Source organism: Oncorhynchus kisutch, unplaced genomic scaffold, assembly GCF_002021735.2.
Source record: "Oncorhynchus kisutch isolate 150728-3 unplaced genomic scaffold, Okis_V2 scaffold3357, whole genome shotgun sequence".
Taxonomy (NCBI): domain Eukaryota; kingdom Metazoa; phylum Chordata; class Actinopteri; order Salmoniformes; family Salmonidae; genus Oncorhynchus; species Oncorhynchus kisutch.
This window is the reverse complement of record NW_022265302.1, coordinates 142,501-164,015: the sequence shown is the minus strand read 5'-3', so window position 1 is coordinate 164,015 and position 21,515 is coordinate 142,501. Positions and strand designations below refer to the sequence as shown.

The window sequence follows — 21,515 nt, the reverse complement described above, 5'->3', positions numbered from 1 at the left end:
TACAGTTGATTTGTCAGAAGACAAACCATCCACAGAGACAAACTGATATCTTTCCGACAGATAAGATCTAAACCAGGCCAGAACTATCTAAACCAGGCCAGAACTTGTCCGTGTAGACCAATTAGGGTTTCCAATCTCTCCAAAAGAAAGTGGTGATCGATGATGTCATAAGCAGCACTAAGGTCTAGGAGCACGAGGACAGATGCAGAGCCTCGGTCTGCATGTCAATCTCTCCTGGCTCAAAGTGGAGGAGAGATTGGCTTCGTCACTACTTGTATTTGTGAGAGGTATTGACATGTTGAAAGCACCGAGCTGTCTGTTTAAATGACTACCACACAGCTCAGACACCCCATGCATACCCCACAAGACATGCCACCAGAGGTCCCTTCACAGTCCTCAAGTCCAGAACAGACTATGGGAGGCACACGGTACCACATAGAGCCATGACTACATGGAACTCTATTCCACATCAGATTTAAAAAACTGATAAAAATACACCTTATGGAACAGCAGGGACTGTGAAGCAACACAAACATAGGCTAAGACACACACACGATAACATACCCACACAATAACATACCCACACAATAACATACCCACTATACACACACAATAACACACCCACATGATAACATACCCACTATACACACACACGATAACATACACACTACACACACACGATAACATACCCACTATACACACACACACGATAACATACCCACTACACACACACGATAACATACCCACTATACACACACAATAACATACCCACATGATAACATACCCACTATACACACACACGATAACATACCCACTATACACACACACGATAACATACCCACATGATAACATACCCACTATACCCACATGATAACATACCCACTATACACACACAATAACATACCCACTACACACACACGATAACATACCCACTATACACACATGATAACATACCCACTATACCCACATGATAACATACCCACTATACACACATGATAACATACCCACTATACACACATGATAACATACCCACTATACACACATGATAACATACCCACTATACACACATGATAACATACCCACTATACCCACATGATAACATACCCACATGATAACATACCCACTACACACACAATAACATACCCACTACACACACACGATAACATACCCACTACACACACACGATAACATACCCACTATAAACACACGATAACATACCCACTATACACACACGATAACATACCCACATGATAACATACCCACTATACACACATGATAACATACCCACTATACACACATGATAACATACCCACTATACACACACGATAACATACCCACTACACACACACAATAACATACCCACTACACACACATGATAACATACCCACTATACACACACAATAACATACCCACTACACACACACGATAACATACCCACTACACACACACGATAACATACCCACTATAAACACACGATAACATACCCACTATACACACACAATAACATACCCACATGATAACATACCCACTATACACACACAATAACATACCCACTACACACACACGATAACATACCCACTATACACACACACATTGACATACCCACTATACACACACGATGACATACTAACTATACACACATACGATGACATACCCACTATACACACACAATAACATACCCACTACACACACACAATAACATACCCACTACACACACATGATAACATACCCACTATACACACACAATAACATACCCACTACACACACACGATAACATACCCACTATACACACACACATTGACATACCCACATTACACACATGATGACATACCAACTATACACACGCACGATGACATACCCACTATACACACACGATGACATACCCACTATACACACACACGATAACATACCCACTATACACACGATAACATACCCACTATACACACACGATGACATACCCACTATACACACACACGATAACATACCCACTATACACACGATAACATACCCACTATACACACACAATAACATACCCACTATACACACACACATTGACATACCCACTATACACACACGATGACATACCAACTATACACACACACGATGACATACCCACTATACACACACGATGACATACCCACTATACACACACGATAACATACCCACTACACACACACGATAACATACCCACTACACACACACGATAACATACCCACTATATACACACAATAACATACCCACTATACACACACACGATAACATACCCACTATAAACACACACGATAACATACCCACTATAAACACACGATGACATACCCACTATACACACACGATAACATACCCACTATAAACACACACGATAACATACCCACTATAAACACACGATGACATACCCACTATACACACACGATAACATACCCACTATACCCACACGATAACATACCCACTATAAACACACGATGACATACCCACTATACACACACGATAACATACCCACTATACACCCACACGATAACATACCCACTATACACACAATAACATACTCACTATACACACACACGATAACATACCCACTATACACACATGATGACATACCCACTATACACACACCAACTACACACACACGATAACATACCCACTATACACACACACGATAACATACCCACTATACACACACACACATTGACATACCCATTATACCCACTATACACACACAATGACATACCCACTATACACACACCCGATAACATACCCACTACACACACACGATGACATACCCACTATACACACACGATGACATACCCACTATACACACACGATGACATACCCACTACACACATGATAACATACCCACTATACACACACGATAACATACCCACTATACACACACGATAACATACCCACTATACCCACACGATAACATACCCACTACACACACACGATAACATACCCACTATACACCCACACGATAACATACCCACTATACACACAATAACATACCCACTATACACACACACGATAACATACCCACTATACACACATGATGACATACCCACTATACACACACCAACTACACACACACGATAACATACCCACTATACACACACACGATAACATACCCACTATACACACACACGATAACATACCCACTATACACACACACGATAACATACCCACTATACACACACAATAACATACCCACTATACACACACACGATAACATACCCACTATACACACACATGGATTTTATGTTGTAGATATGTGGTAGTGGAGTATGGGCCGGAGGGCACACAACTAATGTTTTATGAAAAATGTTATGAATATATTGGTGTATAATTGTATAACTGCCTTCATTTAGCTGGATCCCAGGAAGAGTAGCTGCTGCCTTGACAGGAACTAATGGGGATCCATAATAAACCCCAGGAAGAGTAGCTGCTGCCTTGGCAGGAACTAATGTGGATCCATAATAAACCCCAGGAAGAGTAGCTGCTGCCTTGGCAGGAACTAATGGGGATCCATAATAAACCCCAGGAAGAGTAGCTGCTGCCTTGGCAGGAACTAATGTGGATCCATAATAAACCCCAGGAAGAGTAGCTGCTTCCTTGACAGGAACTAATGGGGATCCATAATAAACCCCAGGAAGAGTAGCTGCTGCCTTGGCAGGAACTAATGGGGATCCATAATAAACCCCAGGAAGAGTAGCTGCTGCCTTTGCAGGAACTAATGGGGATCCATAATAAACCCCAGGAAGAGTAGCTGCTGCCTTTGCAGGAACTAATGGGGATCCATAATAAACCCCAGGAAGAGTAGCTGCTGCCTTGGCAGGAACTAATGGGGATCCATAATAAACCCCAGGAAGAGTAGCTGCTGCCTTGGCAGGAACTAATGTGGATCCATAATAAACCCCAGGAAGAGTAGCTGCTGCCTTGGCAGGAACTAATGTGGATCCATAATAAACCCCAGGAAGAGTAGCTGCTGCCTTGGCAGGAACTAATGGGGATCCATAATAAACCCCAGGAAGAGTAGCTGCTGCCTTGGCAGGAACTAATGTGGATCCATAATAAACCCCAGGAAGAGTAGCTGCTTCCTTGACAGGAACTAATGGGGATCCATAATAAACCCCAGGAAGAGTAGCTGCTGCCTTGGCAGGAACTAATGGGGATCCATAATAAACCCCAGGAAGAGTAGCTGCTGCCTTTGCAGGAACTAATGGGGATCCATAATAAACCCCAGGAAGAGTAGCTGCTGCCTTTGCAGGAACTAATGGGGATCCATAATAAACCCCAGGAAGAGTAGCTGCTGCCTTGGCAGGAACTAATGGGGATCCATAATAAACCCCAGGAAGAGTAGCTGCTGCCTTGGCAGGAACTAATGTGGATCCATAATAAACCCCAGGAAGAGTAGCTGCTGCCTTGGCAGGAACTAATGTGGATCCATAATAAACCCCAGGAAGAGTAGCTGCTGCCTTGGCAGGAACTAATGGGGATCCATAATAAATACAAATACAGTTGTGTCCAGTTGGCTGGATGCCCATTGGGTGGTGGACCATTCATCATACACACAGGAAACTATTGAGCGAGAAAAAACCAGCAGCGTTTCAGTTCTTGACACAAACTGGTGCGCATGGCATATACTAACATACCTCGTTCAAAGGCTATTAAATCTTTTGTCTTGCTCGTTCACCACAAATCCTTCTTTAACCTGTCTCCTCCCCTTCACCTACACTGATTGAAGTGGATTTAGTGACATTCCCTCTGTCTGTGTTCCAGAGTTAAGGAGCAGTGTTCTGTGGTAACATTCTGTCTGTGTTCCAGAGTTAAGGAGCAGTGTCTGTGGTAACATTCTGTCTGTGTTCCAGAGTTAAGGAGCAGTGTCTGTGGTAACATTCTGTCTGTGTTCCAGAGTTAAGGAGCAGTGTCTGTGGTAACATTCTGTCTGTGTTCCAAAGTTAAGGAGCAGTGTCTGTGGTAACATTCTGTCTGTGTTCCAGAGTTAAGGAGCAGTGTCTGTGGTAACATTATTTCTGTGTTCCAGAGTTAAGGAGCAGTGTCTGTGGTAACATTCTGTCTGTGTTCCAGAGTTAAGGAGCAGTGTCTGTGGTAACATTCTGCCTGTCTGTGTTCCAGTGTTAATGAGCAGCGCCTGTGGGAACCCTGGTGTTCCACCTAAAGGCATCCTAAACGGGACACAGTTCAACATCGGGAACACGATCCGCTACAGGTGTGTGACGGGCTATGTGTTGGACGGTCACCCCATCCTTACCTGTGTCCTCAACACAGGCAATATGGCCGTCTGGGACTTCCCTGTCCCCATCTGCAGAGGTGAGACTGGCTTTAATAACATGGGGCGTATACCCAATGGCACCCTATTCCCTACATAGTGAAATACTTGTAACTACAGCCCTATAGGCCCTGGTCTTAAGTAGGGCACTATATAGGGAATAAGGTTAAATTTGGGACTCAAAACATGATTCCTTCATATTGACACAGTGGGATTGGCCCACGGTCTTTTATTTCTTTCTCGATTGGCTCTTGAATCAAGTCGAATCTAGTTTTCGATTTGTCTTGTTTGACGTTGTGGCGATGAACCAGGATGAAATTCCAGCACACTATTGAATCTTGGTTGTTCCACAGAAAATATAATGTTCTCTAAATAACTGTCACTGTACTCCGGGTCTCTTTGCAAAACTGATTTCCTGTTTATCTGTAAAGAGCCACAGGCCTTTGATCCTTTGTGGTTCTGAATTGACTTTGGTTGGAATTCTATCATAGAAGAATGTAATGTGTTTTGTCTCCAGGTATTTACCTAGACTTTATCTGAGGTGACTACCACGTCATGACTGGCACCAGCAGTAGTGTAAAGTACTTAAGTAAAAGTACTACTTAAGTAGTTTTATGAGGTATTTGTACTTTTACTTTCCTATTTATGTTTTTGACAACTTTTACTTTTACTTCACTACATTCCGAAAGAAAATAAAGTACTTTTTTGACTCCTTACATTTTCCCCTGATACCCAAAAGGACTTGTTACATTTTTGACAGGAAAATGGTCCAATTTTACACACTTATCAAGAGAACATCCCTGGTCCATCCCTACTGCCTCTGATCTGGCAGACTCACTAAACACAAATGCTATTTTTTTTGTAAATGATGTCTGAGTGTTGGAGTGCTCCCCTGGCTATCTGTCAATTTAAAAAAAATAGAACATTGTACCGTCTGGTTTGCTTAATATAAAGGAATTTGAAATAATTTATACTTTTACTTTTACATTTGATACTTAATAAGAATATATTTAGCAATTCCATTTTACTTTTGATACTTAATAAGTATATTTAAAACCAAATACTTTTAGACTTTTACTCAAGTAGTATTTTACTTGGTGACTTGCAATTTTACTTGAGTCATTTTCTATTAAGGTATCTTTACTTTTACTCAAGTAGGACAATCAAATACTTTTTCCACCAGTATGAGTATGTCTTATGTGCATCCCAAATGGATACTCTATTTCCTATTGAAGTGCACTACTTTTCACCAGGGCCCATAGGGTCGAAAGTAGTGGCCTATTTAGGGAATACGGTGCCCTTTGGGACACGATCACTACCCCAATGCACTTATAGATGCAGGTTATACGGGTGGCTACGGGAACAGATTGAAATAGTCATCATAGATACTCATTTATGACATCATAGATACTCATTCATGACATCATAGATACTCATTTATGACATCATAGATACTCATTTATGACATCATAGATACTCATTTATGACATCATAGATACTCATTCATGACATCATAGATACTCATTTATGACATCATAGATACTCATTTATGACATCATAGATACTCATTTATGACATCATAGATACTCATTTATGACATCATAGATACTCATTTATTTATGGGGGGGGGGGAAATGACATTTCTCCACGTAGAAAGGTTCACCTATCTATCCCGTCAACAAATAGTTCAATAACATTGTTATCTCGATCAGTCCACAAGTACACAGTGGTAGCCTCATGTTGATACGATAGACAGCAGTTCACTGCAGGAGACATTACTGCATTGACCCTCCTAACTCATGACCTTATCAATCACTTATTCTGCACTACCGTATTATAAACAACATACTACGTCCTAGGATATTTACTGACCAAAATTCCCTTTCACTTTATTTCACCAACTAGTAGTATTGCATCTATCTTTTTTTTGGAGCCTGTGAGTAGCTGTCCATTAGTTTCCCACAGTGTTGGTTCAGTGTGCTGCTGTCTAACCAACCCTAGGACCCCAGACTCAGACCACATATGTTTTTGGAGCCTGTGAGTAGCTGTCCATTAGTTTTCCACAGTGTTGGTTCAGTGTGCTGCTGTCTAACCAACCCTAGGACCCCAGACTCAGACCACATATGTTGTCTCTCTCTTAGAGGAAAAGCCTAATCCAGCTCCTCTTTAATGATCATCTGTTGCCCCCAGAGGAAGGACAAAGAAAACATTACCACCAAACAAACCACTGTGCAATCTGACTGCACTGAGAGAAGGAGATGAGGAATCAAGAGGAGAGGAGAGGAGGAGAAAGAGAGGAGAAGATAGGAGGGCGGAGGGAGGAGAAGAGAGGAGGAGTGAGGAGAAGTGAAGATAGGAGAGGAGGAGAAAGAGAGGAGAAGATAGGAGGGAGGAGGGAGGAGAAGAGAGGAGGAGTGAGGAGAAGAGAGGAGAAGAGAGGAGAAGATCGGAAAGGAGGAGGAGAGAGGAGAAGGGAGGAGAAGTGAAGATAGGAAAGGAGGAGAAGAGAGGAGAAGAGAGGAGGAGGAGGGAGGAGAAGAGAAGAGAAGAGAGGAGGAGTGAGGAGAAGAGAGGAGAAGATAGGAGGGAGGAGGGAGGAGAAGAGAAGAGAAGAGAGGAGGAGTGAGGAGAAGTGAAGATAGGAAAAGAGGAGAAGAGAGGAGAAGATCGGAAAGGAGGAGAAGAGAGGAGGAGGGAGGAGAGGTGAAGATAGGAAAGGAGGAGAAGAGAGGAGAAGAGAGGAGGAGGAGGGAGGAGAAGAGAAGAGAAGAGAAGAGAGGAGGAGTGAGGAGAAGAGAGGAGAAGATAGGAGGGAGGAGGGAGGAGAAGAGAAGAGAGGAGGAGTGAGGAGAAGTGAAGATAGGAAAAGAGGAGAAGAGAGGAGAAGATCGGAAAGGAGGAGGAGGGAGGAGAAGTGAAGATAGGAAAGGAGGAGAAGAGAGGAGAAGATCGGAAAGGAGGAGAAGAGAGGAGGAGGGAGGAGAGGTGAAGATAGGAAAGGAGGAGAAGAGAGGAGAAGATCGGAAAGGAGGAGGAGAGAGGAGGAGGGAGGAGAAGTGAAGATAGGAAAGGAGGAGAAGAGAGGAGAAGATCGGAAAGGAGGAGAAGAGAGGAGGAGGGAGGAGAAGTGAAGAGAGGAGAGGAGAAGGGAGGAGAGGTGAAGATAGGAAAGGAGGAGAAGAGAGGAGAAGATCGGAAAAGAGAAGAAGAGAGGAGAGGAGAAGAGGAGAAGGTCGGAAAGGAGGAGAAGAGAGGAGAGGAGAGGAGAGGAGAGGAGAGGAGAGGAGGAGGGAGGAGGGAGGAGAAGAGAGGAGAAGTGAGGAGAGGAGGAGGAGAAGAGAGGAGAGGAGTAGAGGAGGAGAAGAGAGGAGTAGAGGAGGAGAAGAGAGGAGAGGAGTAGAGGAGGAGAAGAGGGAGAATCACTGCTGACACTGGCAGGCTGTTCACAGCGCTGGAGCCTGAAATACTTTTTAAATGGGAAATTGGTGCAACATATGCTGGTGAATTGACAGCTTAGAAGTGGTAAAAAGCTGCAGATTGAGGGTGGAAGGAGTTGTCTGAGACATAGTCTTGGAGCCCAAATGCCACCCTATTCAGTATATAGGGGCCCATAGGGCTCTGGTCAAAAGTAGTGCACTATACAGTGAATAGGGTGACATTTAGGGCGTACAGTACATAGAGCGTTATCTTCTCTCACTAGCACATTCCTTTCAGGTCAATGCAGTGCGGACAGTGCTGCTTTGGACAATCATCTCCTCCTCCTCCTCCTCTCCTCATTTCCTATTCCTCCTCAAAGCCTCTCCTCCTCTTCTCCTCCTCTCCTCTCCTCTCCTCCTCTCCTCTCCTCTCCTCTCCTCTCCTCTCCTCTCCTCTCCTCTCCTCTCCTCTCCTCTCCTCTCCTCTCCTCTCCTCTCCTCTCCTCTCCTCTCCTCTCCTCTCCTCTCCTCTCCTCTCCTCTCCTCTCCTCTCCTCTCCTCTCGTCATAGAGTGGTGTTCTGTCTGTGGATTCTCTGAATAGCCAGATATTTCTTTCATCTTACTTCTTCTGAGAATCTGCCCATTCCCTCTTGATGTCTGACTGCTTCCAACACCACACTACGCCTACTCCATCCCTTCACCCATCTCCTTGTCCCTGTTTCCTCTCTTCCTCTACAGTGTCCCTTCACCCCTTCTCCTCCTCCTCTCCTCTGTCCCTGTTCTCCTCCCTGTTCTCCAACCTGTTCTCCTCCCTCCCTTCACCCCTTTCATCCCTGTTCTCCTTCCTCCTCTCTTCCATTCCTTCTCCTCTCTCCTCCCTGTTCTCCTCTCCTCCTCTCCTCCCTTCTCCTCCTCTCCTCCCTGTTCTCCTCCTCTCCTCTGTCCCTTCTCCTCCTCTCCTCCCTTCTCCTCCTCTCCTCTGTCCCCTCTCCTCTGTCCCTTCTCCTCCTCTGCTCCCTGTTCTCCTCCTCTCCTCCCTGTTCTCCTCCTCTCCTATGTCCCTTCTCCTCCTCCCCTCCCTGTTCTCCTCCCTGTTCTCCTCCTCTCCTCTGTCCCCTCTCCTCTGTCCCTTCTCCTCCTCTCCTCCCTGTTCTCCTCCCTGTTCTCCTCCTCTCCTCTGTCCCTTCTCCTCCTCTCCTCCCTTCTCCTCCTCTCCTCTGTCCCTTCTCCTCCTCTCCTCCCTTATCCTCCTCTCATCCCTGTTCTCCTCCTCTCCTCTGTCCCTTCTCCTCCTCTCCTCCCTGTTCTCCTCCTGATCCTTCCTAGGCTACATCTCCAGCTTGTCTGTCTTCGTTGTTCCGATGCGCAATTACACGGCTGGCCTCGCTGCTGCCACGACTATTCCTCTTAAATCTTGCGGAATCCCATGAAAAAGCCAGACTACAAAAAAAAACTTGTTGGACACTTATTTCAACTTTATTTTCTTTTAAGCCTACTGATAGCATATTGGAGGAGAATTGCACGTTTGGCCAAATGTACAATAGGCTACAGTATTAACGGGGCGGAGAGATGGAAAGGAGACGACAATGGTTTCCTTTCGTAGGCCTATCTTAACACAGGCCTATTTTGTCAGGATGTAGCTCGGTGTTAAGACAGGCCTATTTTGTCAGGATGTAGCTTGGTGTTAAGACAGGCCTATTTTGTCAGGATGTAGCTTGGTGTTAAAACAGGCCTATTTTATCAGGATGTAGCTTGGTGTTAAGACAGGCCTATTTTGTCAGGATGTAGCTCGGTGTTAAGACAGGCCTATTTTGTCAGGATGTAGCTTGGTGTTAAGACAGGCCTATTTTGTCAGGATGTAGCTTGGTGTTAAAACAGGCCTATTTTATCAGGATGTAGCTTGGTGTTAAGACAGGCCTATTTTGTCAGGATGTAGCTCATTGGTAAGACAGGCCTATTTTGTCAGGATGTAGCTCATTGGTAAGACAGGCCTATTTTGTCAGGATGTAGCTCATTGGTAAGACAGGCCTATTTTGTCAGGATGTAGCTCATTGGTAAGACAGGCCTATTTTTTAAGGATGTAGCTCGGTGTTAAGACAGGCCTATTTTGTCAGGATGTAGCTCATTGGTAAGACAGGCCTATTTTGTCAGGATGTAGCTCATTGGTAAGACAGGCCTATTTTGTCAGGATGTAGCTCGGTTTTAAGACAGGCCTATTTTCTCAGGATGTAGCTCAGTGTTAAGACAGGCCTATTTTGTCAGGATGTAGCTCGGTGTTAAGACAGGCCTATTTTGTAAGGATGTAGCTTGGTGTTAAGACAGGCCTATTTTGTAAGGATGTAGCTTGGTGTTAAGACAGGCCTATTTTGTAAGGATGTAGCTCGGTGTTAACACAGGCCTATTTTGTAAGGATGTAGCTTGGTGTTAAGACAGGCCTATTTTGTAAGGATGTAGCTTGGTGTTAAGACAGGTCTATTTTGTCAGGATGTAGCTTGGTGTTAAGACAGGCCTATTTTATCAGGATGTAGCTTGGTGTTAAGACAGGCCTATTTTATCAGGATGTAGCTTGGTGTTAACACCATTAAGAGAAGCCTGCTAATGTTCCTTTCTGGACATACTGATCCAATCGGTTGCATAATGAGGTGTAGTTTGTTTGTCCTATGTTGTTAATTCAGCATGTAACAAACAGGATGTGTGAGCAGGGAAGAGCCGCCAGGGATTTGTGGGCCACATGAAAAGATATCACATTGGGGGGCCCAACCACCACAGGCCCCAACCACCACAGGCCCCACCCACCACAGGCCCCACCTACCACAGGCCCCACCCACCTCAGGCCCCAACCACCACAGGCCCCAACCACCACAGGCCCCAACCACCACAGGCCCCACCCACCACAGGCCCCAACCTACACAGGCCCCAACCACCACAGGCCCCAACCACCACAGGCCCCACCCACCACAGGCCCCAACCACCACAGGCCCCAACCACCACAGGCCCCACCCACCACAGGCCCCAACCACCACAGGCCCCAACCACCACAGGCCCCACCCACCACAGGCCCCAACCACCACAGGTCCCAACCACCACAAGCCCCACCCACCCTACGCAATTACCTGTAGTCACACACCTCCAGAACCCAATCGACCCATTTAAAGCTTTAAATAACTCTCTACCTGTAGTCACACACCTCCAGAACCCAATCGACCCATTTAAAGAGTTTGCAGGCGTGCAACTCTCTTGTAGTCCCAATCTTTACTGTGTGATATTTCCTTGACAGTGAGCTGTGATAATATAACCCTGTGCAGACATGCATGCAACAGTCTGCACACAGTGGAATTCACTATCTGATGGAAGACTGATCCCTTCTATAAGAAATGTGCTAAAGGACATCTTTTTACAGTCGAAATGTCATTTTAATGGTCCCAAAAAAATGATTGAATGGAAAATTCTCTTAACATGAATGACGAATAATAAATATAACTTAAATATACATTAATAACCTCTTCAAAATAAAATAAATTAACATTTAACATCTATAGAACGATATAACTAACAAAAATAGTACAATCAGCAGTAGATTGTTGAACTAAGTATAAGTACCAACTAGACAATAAAGCAGCTGGATAATGGAAAAACAAAATGGAAGTGAAAAGGTGTTGCTAGAGGAAACGTCAAGAGGTCACCAAATCAACAGGTTTCCTCCACTCGGGGTCTTGATTGTGAACAACAGATTTGATGGTCAATCCAGCTCATTACTTTGAGATTTATCCTGTTCTCAGTCTTGTTCTCAGTCTTGTTCTCAGCCTGTGGGCATCATGTGTGTAGTGATCCAATATCCATAGCCATTACTTTGAGATATATCTTGTTCTCGGTCTTGTTCTCAGTCTGTTCTCAGTCTTGTTCACAGCCTGTGGGCATCATGTGTGTCGTGATCAAATATCCACAGCCATTTAACAGTTATCACTGGCTCAGCCTTATTCACCAAGAGCCCAGCGCCCAGCCTTCTTACTAGCAAAGTCACTGATTAAGTCTTTGACGTCCAGCTTTCAAGCTAACTGACTTTCAATGGACAGAATGACAAGCCTGCAAAGCCTGTCCTGGGACATAGTGGACCTCAAATAGTTTTTTTCCTATCAGTTTTTAGCTTACTGAAAGCTCTCTCACCACCAGCAACAGTCACAGGCAGTGTGCAAAATGTACGTAAAGCAATGTACACTTCTCCCAAAATGCTTTGCAGCAGCATCTTACTAATTTCATTCAGGAGACCGAGAGGGGACAGGTTAGGAGAGGACAGAGTCAGCATATACAGTGTTCAGGAGACCAAGAGGGGACAGGTTAGGAGGGGACAGAGTCAGCATATACAGTGTTCAGGAGACCAAGAGGGGGCAGGTTAGGAGGGGAGAGTGGCAGCATATACAGTGTTCAGGTGTTCAGGAGACCAAGAGGGGACAGGTTAGGAGGGGACAGAGTCAGCATATACAGTGTTCAGGAGACCAAGAGGGGACAGGTTAGGAGGGGAGAGTGGCAGCATATACAGTGTTCAGGTGTTCAGGAGACCAAGAGGGGACAGGTTAGGAGGGGAGAGTGGCAGCATGTACAGTGTTCAGGTGTCAGGAGACCAAGAGGGGACAGGTTAGGAGGGGAGAGTGGCAGCATGTACAGTGTTCAGGTGTCAGGAGACCAAGAGGGGACAGGTTAGGAGGGGAGAGTGGCAGCATGTACAGTGTTCAGGTGTCAGGAGACCAAGAGGGGACAGGTTAGGAGGGGAGAGTGGCAGTATATACACTGTTCAGGAGACCAAGAGGGGACAGGTTAGGAGGGGACAGAGTCAGCATATACAGTGTTCAGGTGTCAGGAGACCAAGAGGGACAGGTTAGGAGGGGACAGAGTCAGCATGTACAGTGTTCAGGAGACCAAGAGGGGACAGGTTAGGAGGGGAAAGTGTCAGCATGTACAGTGTTCAGGAGACCAAGAGGGGACAAGTTAGGAGGGGAGCAGCATGTACAGTGGTCAGGTGTCTTACTTCATTTTGAACCTCAGTTGTAACATCTCTAGAATACTTCATGATCAGTGGTTGGCACACAGAGGGGACTTTATCCTCACTAATCTGACCAACTTTCAGAAAAGCAGAACATTCTTCTACAATTTTTTTGCAGTGGTGTCAAAAGTGTCCAAGTCACTTATGATGTCGTCCATTGCAGTATAAAAAAACACTGTGTTCTGAAAACACTGTTGCTGCAAAGTCCTGAGCCGTCTCCTCTTCAGAGGTCTCATCATGGAATCTCTACCTTTTCCTCTGGCGACTGTGTTCCGTGCTAAATTGAGGTGCAACACCCATTTGCATAGCAATCAGTGTTGCCTCAGACAGGAGAGACTCCCATCCATCTCTAAGAGCCTGCATATCTTCCTTTTAAGGCTCTATGATATTGGCTGCCTCTTTGTCGAGTGAGATTTATTCCTGTCCTCAATGCATTGCAGTACCTGCAATTATGCCAACTGACATGTCATTCAACACAATGCTGCTCACCTCCTTCAGGTGGGAGACTGGGCTGGTTCAGGGGGATGGGGAGACAGGGCTGGTTCAGGGGGATGGGGAGACAGGGCTGGTTCAGGGGGATGGGGAGACAGGGCTGGTTCAGGGGGATGGGGAGACAGGGCTGGTTCAGGGGGATGGGGAGACAGGGCTGGTTCAGGGGATGGGGAGACAGGGCTGGTTCAGGGGTATGGGGATGGGGAGACAGGGCTGGTTCAGGGGTATGGGGAGACAGGGCTGGTTCAGGGGGATGGGGAGACAGGGCTGGTTGAGGGGGATGGGGAGACAGGGCTGGTTCAGGGGTATGGGGGACAGGGCTGGTTCAGGGGGATGGGGAGACAGGGCTGGTTCAGGGGGATGGGGAGACAGGGCTGGTTCAGGGGGATGGGGAGACAGGGCTGGTTCAGGGGGATGGGGAGACAGGGCTGGTTCAGGGGGATGGGGAGACAGGGCTGGTTTAGGGGTATGGGTATGGGGAGACAGGGCTGGTTCAGGGGGATGGGGAGACAGGGCTGGTTCAGGGGGATGGGGAGACAGGGCTGGTTCAGGGGGATGGGGAGACAGGGCTGGTTCAGGGGATGGGGAGACGGGGCTGGTTCAGGGGGATGGGGAGACAGGACTGGTGAGCCTGAAGCTGTATCTGTTGGGCCTCTCACCAGGCAGGGGCAAATGATTTAGTATGAATAGCTTGCTAAAAGTGTTCCTGTATTGAATAAAAATATCGGAATAGCGAAATGTAAACAGTGTTCTGTTAAGGTATTATGTAACTAATGTTAGGGGGAACAAAATGAGCCTATTTCACTATGGACTAATAAGCTAACAGGTTAATATCCACCACTCACGAAACTACACCCTCCTCCCTTTGTGAATTATTGGGTGACGTCCTGTCTCCCTTTCTGTTCTCTCTCCGGTCTTTTCTTTCTTTTTCTTTTTAGAAGACAGATTTCTCTTCAGGAAGTTGAGACATAATGCTCCACATGATAACAGTAATACATTTCTCATTGCACTGTGTTGCTGTAGCCTAGGTAGAGAGATGTTCTTGTCTAAAAATGTAGGCCTGAGCCTGATCAATAGTGAAGCTTTGCGTGTCCTGGGACCACAGAGCGCAGCCTGGAGAAACACAGTACACATCTGCCATTTCATAATCTGATCATTTATTTTTCTTGAACTACTGAATGGCCTAGCAAATATTTAGCTTCTTACCTTGGCTATACATCACTAGTTTCTCTCTTTTCCAGCTGTACGCAGGCCTCTCCACTATAGGCCATTCATCAAGCCTCCCCGCTATAGGCCATTCATCAAGCCTCCCCGCTATAGGCCATTCATCAAGCCTCTACCCTATAGGCCATTCATCAAGCCTCTCCCCTATAGGCCATTCATCAAGCCTCCCCACTATAGGCCATTCATCAAGCCTCTACCCTATAGGCCATTCATCAAGCCTCTCCCCTATAGGCCATTCATCAAGCCTCTCCCCTATAGGCCATTCATCAAGCCTCTACCCTATAGGCCATTCATCAAGCCTCTCCTCTATAGGCCATTCATCAAGCCTCTCCCCTATAGGCCATTCATCAAGCCTCTCCCCTATAGGCCATTCATCAAGCCTCTCCCCTATAGGCCATTCATCAAGCCTCTCCGCTATAGGCCATTCATCAAGCCTCTACCCTATAGGCCATTCATCAAGCCTCTCCACTATAGGCCATTCATCAAGCCTCCCCGCTATATGCCATTCATCAAGCCTCTCCGCTATAGGCCATTCATCAAGCCTCTCCCCTATAGGCCATTCATCAAGCCTCTCCACTATAGGCCATTCATCAAGCCTCCCCACTATAGGCCATTCATCAAGTCCCTCCACTATAGGCCATTCATCAAGCCTCCCCACTATAGGCCATTCATCAAGCCTCTCCCCTATAGGCCATTCATCAAGCCTCTCCCCTATAGGCCATTCATCAAGCCTCTCCGCTATAGGCCATTCATCAAGCCTCTACCCTATAGGCCATTCATCAAGCCTCTCCACTATAGGCCATTCATCAAGCCTCCCCGCTATATGCCATTCATCAAGCCTCTCCGCTATAGGCCATTCATCAAGCCTCTCCCCTATAGGCCATTCATCAAGCCTCTCCACTATAGGCCATTCATCAAGCCTCCCCACTATAGGCCATTCATCAAGTCCCTCCACTATAGGCCATTCATCAAGCCTCTCCCCTATAGGCCATTCATCAAGCCTCTCCACTATAGGCCATTCATCAAGCCTCTCCCCTATAGGCCATTCATCAAGCCTCTCCCCTATAGGCCATTCATCAAGCCTCTCCACTATAGGCCATTCATCAAGCCTCTCCACTATAGGCCATTACTCAAGCCTCCCCACTATAGGCCATTCATCAAGCCTCTCTGCTATAGGCCATTCATCAAGCCTCTCCCCTATAGGCCATTCATCAAGCCTCTTCACAACAAACCGTTCCTCTGCTTGTGAAATCCCAGGAAAAGCTATAGACTACCAAAGCTACAGGACATCTATTTCTATATGTTTTATACTGGGTCTGATAGTCTATTCAGGGAAAGAAGCAGGATTGGGAAGGTTGAGGAGGGAGTGCATTGGTGTTATTTTGGCCTGTTAGGCCTCCATTGTTGCATTGATCTTGGCCAGGTCGTAATTGTAAATGAGAACTTGTTCTCAACTTGTGTACCTGGTTAAATAAAGGTGTTCTCAACCAGCCTACCTGGTTAAATAAAGGTGTTCTCAACTAGCCTACCTGGTTAAATAAAGGTGTTCTCAACTAGCCTACCTGGTTAAATAAAGGTGTTCTCAACTAGCCTACCTGGTTAAATAAAGGTGTTCTCAACTAGCCTACCTGGTTAAATAAAGGTGAAAAAAAAGAAAAAAAGAAGAAGCTGTAATTAAAACAGACAGATACCTGATCCTGGTAATGTAGATCCTGGTAATGTAGATCAGTTCTGTAATTAAAACAGACAGATACCTGATCCTGGTAATGTAGATCCTGGTAATGTAGATCAGTTCTGTTAAAACAGACAGATACCTGATCCTGGTAATGTAGATCAGTTCTGTAATTAAAACAGACAGATACCTGATCCTGGTAATGTAGATCCTGGTAATGTAGATCAGTTCTGTTAAAACAGACAGATACCTGATCCTGGTAATGTAGATCAGTTCTGTTAAAACAGACAGATACCTGATCCTGGTAATGTAGATCCTGGTAATGTAGATCAGTTCTGTTAAAACAGACAGATACCTGATCCTGGTAATGTAGATCAGTTCTGTTAAAACAGACAGATACCTGATCCTGGTAATGTAGATCAGTTCTGTTAAAACAGACAGATACCTGATCCTGGTAATGTAGATCCTGGTAATGTAGATCCTGGTAATGTAGATCAGTTCTGTTAAAACAGACAGATACCTGATCCTGGTAATGTAGATCCTGGTAATGTAGATCAGTTCTGTTAAAACAGACAGATACCTGATCCTGGTAATGTAGATCCTGGTAATGTAGATCAGTTCTGTTAAAACAGACAGATACCTGATCCTGGTAATGTAGATCGTGGTAATGTAGATCCTGGTAATGTAGATCAGTTCTGTTAAAACAGACAGATACCTGATCCTGGTAATGTAGATCCTGGTAATGTAGATCAGTTCTGTTAAAACAGACAGATACCTGATCCTGGTAATGTAGATCGTGGTAATGTAGATCCTGGTAATGTAGATCAGTTCTGTTAAAACAGACAGATACCTGATCCTGGTAATGTAGATCAGTTCTGTTAAAACAGACAGATACCTGATGCTGGTAATGTAGATCAGTTCTGTTAAAACAGACAGATACCTGATCCTGGTAATGTAGATCAGTTCTGTAATTAAAACAGACAGATACCTGATCCTGGTAATGTAGATCCTGGTAATGTAGATCCTGGTAATGTAGATCAGTTCTGTTAAAACAGACAGATACCTGATCCTGGTAATGTAGATCAGTTCTGTTAAAACAGACAGATACCTGATCCTGGTAATGTAGATCAGTTCTGTTAAAACAGACAGATACCTGATCCTGGTAATGTAGATCCTGGTAATGTAGATCCTGGTAATGTAGATCAGTTCTGTTAAAACAGACAGATACCTGATCCTGGTAATGTAGATCCTGGTAATGTAGATCAGTTCTGTTAAAACAGACAGATACCTGATCCTGGTAATGTAGATCCTGGTAATGTAGATCAGTTCTGTTAAAACAGACAGATACCTGATCCTGGTAATGTAGATCGTGGTAATGTAGATCCTGGTAATGTAGATCAGTTCTGTTAAAACAGACAGATACCTGATCCTGGTAATGTAGATCCTGGTAATGTAGATCAGTTCTGTTAAAACAGACAGATACCTGATCCTGGTAATGTAGATCGTGGTAATGTAGATCCTGGTAATGTAGATCAGTTCTGTTAAAACAGACAGATACCTGATCCTGGTAATGTAGATCAGTTCTGTTAAAACAGACAGATACCTGATGCTGGTAATGTAGATCAGTTCTGTTAAAACAGACAGATACCTGATCCTGGTAATGTAGATCAGTTCTGTAATTAAAACAGACAGATACCTGATCCTGGTAATGTAGATCCTGGTAATGTAGATCCTGGTAATGTAGATCAGTTCTGTAATTAAAACAGACAGATACCTGATCCTGGTAATGTAGATCCTGGTAATGTAGATCAGTTCTGTTAAAACAGACAGATACCTGATCCTGGTAATGTAGATCCTGGTAATGTAGATCAGTTCTGTTAAAACAGACAGATACCTGATCCTGGTAATGTAGATCGTGGTAATGTAGATCCTGGTAATGTAGATCAGTTCTGTTAAAACAGACAGATACCTGATCCTGGTAATGTAGATCAGTTCTGTTAAAACAGACAGATACCTGATGCTGGTAATGTAGATCAGTTCTGTTAAAACAGACAGATACCTGATCCTGGTAATGTAGATCAGTTCTGTAATTAAAACAGACAGATACCTGATCCTGGTAATGTAGATCAGTTCTGTAATTAAAACAGACAGATACCTGATCCTGGTAATGTAGATCAGTTCTGTTAAAACAGTCAGATACCTGATCCTGGTAATGTAGATCAGTTCTGTTAAAACAGACAGATACCTGATCCTGGTAATGTAGATCCTGGTAATGTAGATCAGTTCTGTTAAAACAGACAGATACCTGATCCTGGTAATGTAGATCAGTTCTGTTAAAACAGACAGATACCTGATCCTGGTAATGTAGATCCTGGTAATGTAGATCAGTTCTGTTAAAACAGACAGATACCTGATCCTGGTAATGTAGATCCTGGTAATGTAGATCAGTTCTGTTAAAACAGACAGATACCTGATCCTGGTAATGTAGATCAGTTCTGTAATTAAAACAGACAGATACCTGATCCTGGTAATGTAGATCCTGGTAATGTAGATCAGTTCTGTTAAAACAGACAGATACCTGATCCTGGTAATGTAGATCAGTTCTGTAATTAAAACAGACAGATACCTGATCCTGGTAATGTAGATCCTGGTAATGTAGATCCTGGTAATGTAGATCAGTTCTGTTAAAACAGACAGATACCTGATCCTGGTAATGTAGATCAGTTCTGTAATTAAAACAGACAGATACCTGATCCTGGTAATGTAGATCCTGGTAATGTAGGTCAGTTCTGTTAAAACAGACAGATACCTGATCCTGGTAATGTAGATCGTGGTAATGTAGATCCTGGTAATGCAGATCAGTTCTGTTAAAACAGTCAGATACCTGATCCTGGTAATGTAGATCAGTTCTGTTAAAACAGACAGATACCTGATGTTGGTAATGTAGATCAGTTCTGTTAAAACAGACAGATACCTGATCCTGGTAATGTAGATCAGTTCTGTAATTAAAACAGACAGATACCTGATCCTGGTAATGTAGATCCTGGTAATGTAGATCAGTTCTGTTAAAACAGACAGATACCTGATCCTGGTAATGTAGATCAGTTCTGTAATTAAAACAGACAGATACCTGATCCTGATAATGTAGATCCTGGTAATGTAGTTCAGTTCTGTTAAAACAGACAGATACCTGATCCTGGTAATGTAGATCAGTTCTGTAATTAAAACAGACAGATACCTGATCCTGGTAATGTAGATCCTGGTAATGTAGATCAGTTCTGTTAAAACAGACAGATACCTGATCCTGGTAATGTAGATCAGTTCTGTAATTAAAACAGACAGATACCTGATCCTGGTAATGTAGATCCTGGTAATGTAGATCAGTTCTGTTAAAACAGACAGATACCTGATCCTGGTAATGTAGATCCTGGTAATGTAGATCAGTTCTGTTAAAACAGACAGATACCTGATCCTGGTAATGTAGATCAGTTCTGTAATTAAAACAGACAGATACCTGATCCTGGTAATGTAGATCCTGGTAATGTAGATCAGTTCTGTTAAAACAGACAGATACCTGATCCTGGTAATGTAGATCAGTTCTGTAATTAAAACAGACAGATACCTGATCCTGGTAATGTAGATCCTGGTAATGTAGATCAGTTCTGTTAAAACAGACAGATACCTGATCCTGGTAATGTAGATCAGTTCTGTAATTAAAACAGACAGATACCTGATCCTGGTAATGTAGATCCTGGTAATGTAGATCAGTTCTGTTAAAACAGACAGATACCTGATCCTGGTAATGTAGATCAGTTCTGTAATTAAAACAGACATATACCTGATCCTGGTAATGTAGAACCTGGTAATGTAGATCAGTTCTGTTAAAACAGACAGATACCTGATCCTGATAATGTAGATCCTGGTAATGTAGATCAGTTCTGTTAAAACAGACAGATACCTGATCCTGGTAATGTAGATCGTGGTAATGTAGATCCTGGTAATGTAGATCAGTTCTGTTAAAACAGACAGATACCTGATCCTGGTAATGTAGATCAGTTCTGTAATTAAAACAGACAGATACCTGATCCTGGTAATGTAGATCCTGGTAATGTAGATCAGTTCTGTTAAAACAGACAGATACCTGATCCTGGTAATGTAGATCAGTTCTGTAATTAAAACAGACAGATACCTGATCCTGGTAATGTAGATCCTGGTAATGTAGATCAGTTCTGTTAAAACAGACAGATACCTGATCCTGGTAATGTAGATCAGTTCTGTAATTAAAACAGACAGATACCTGATCCTGGTAATGTAGATCCTGGTAATGTAGATCAGTTCTGTTAAAACAGACAGATACCTGATCCTGGTAATGTAGATCAGTTCTGTAATTA

General features: G+C 44.2%; 1 protein-coding gene across 1 annotated transcript in view; it reads left to right on the top strand.

Moving 5' to 3' along the window:
• Positions 1-21,515, top strand: part of LOC116371558 (CUB and sushi domain-containing protein 3-like) — a 258,797-nt gene that overhangs the window by 96,375 nt on the left and 140,907 nt on the right. Inside the window, 1 exon segment of the mRNA XM_031820410.1 lies at positions 5,128-5,322. Coding sequence (XP_031676270.1) covers positions 5,128-5,322 — 195 coding nt within the window.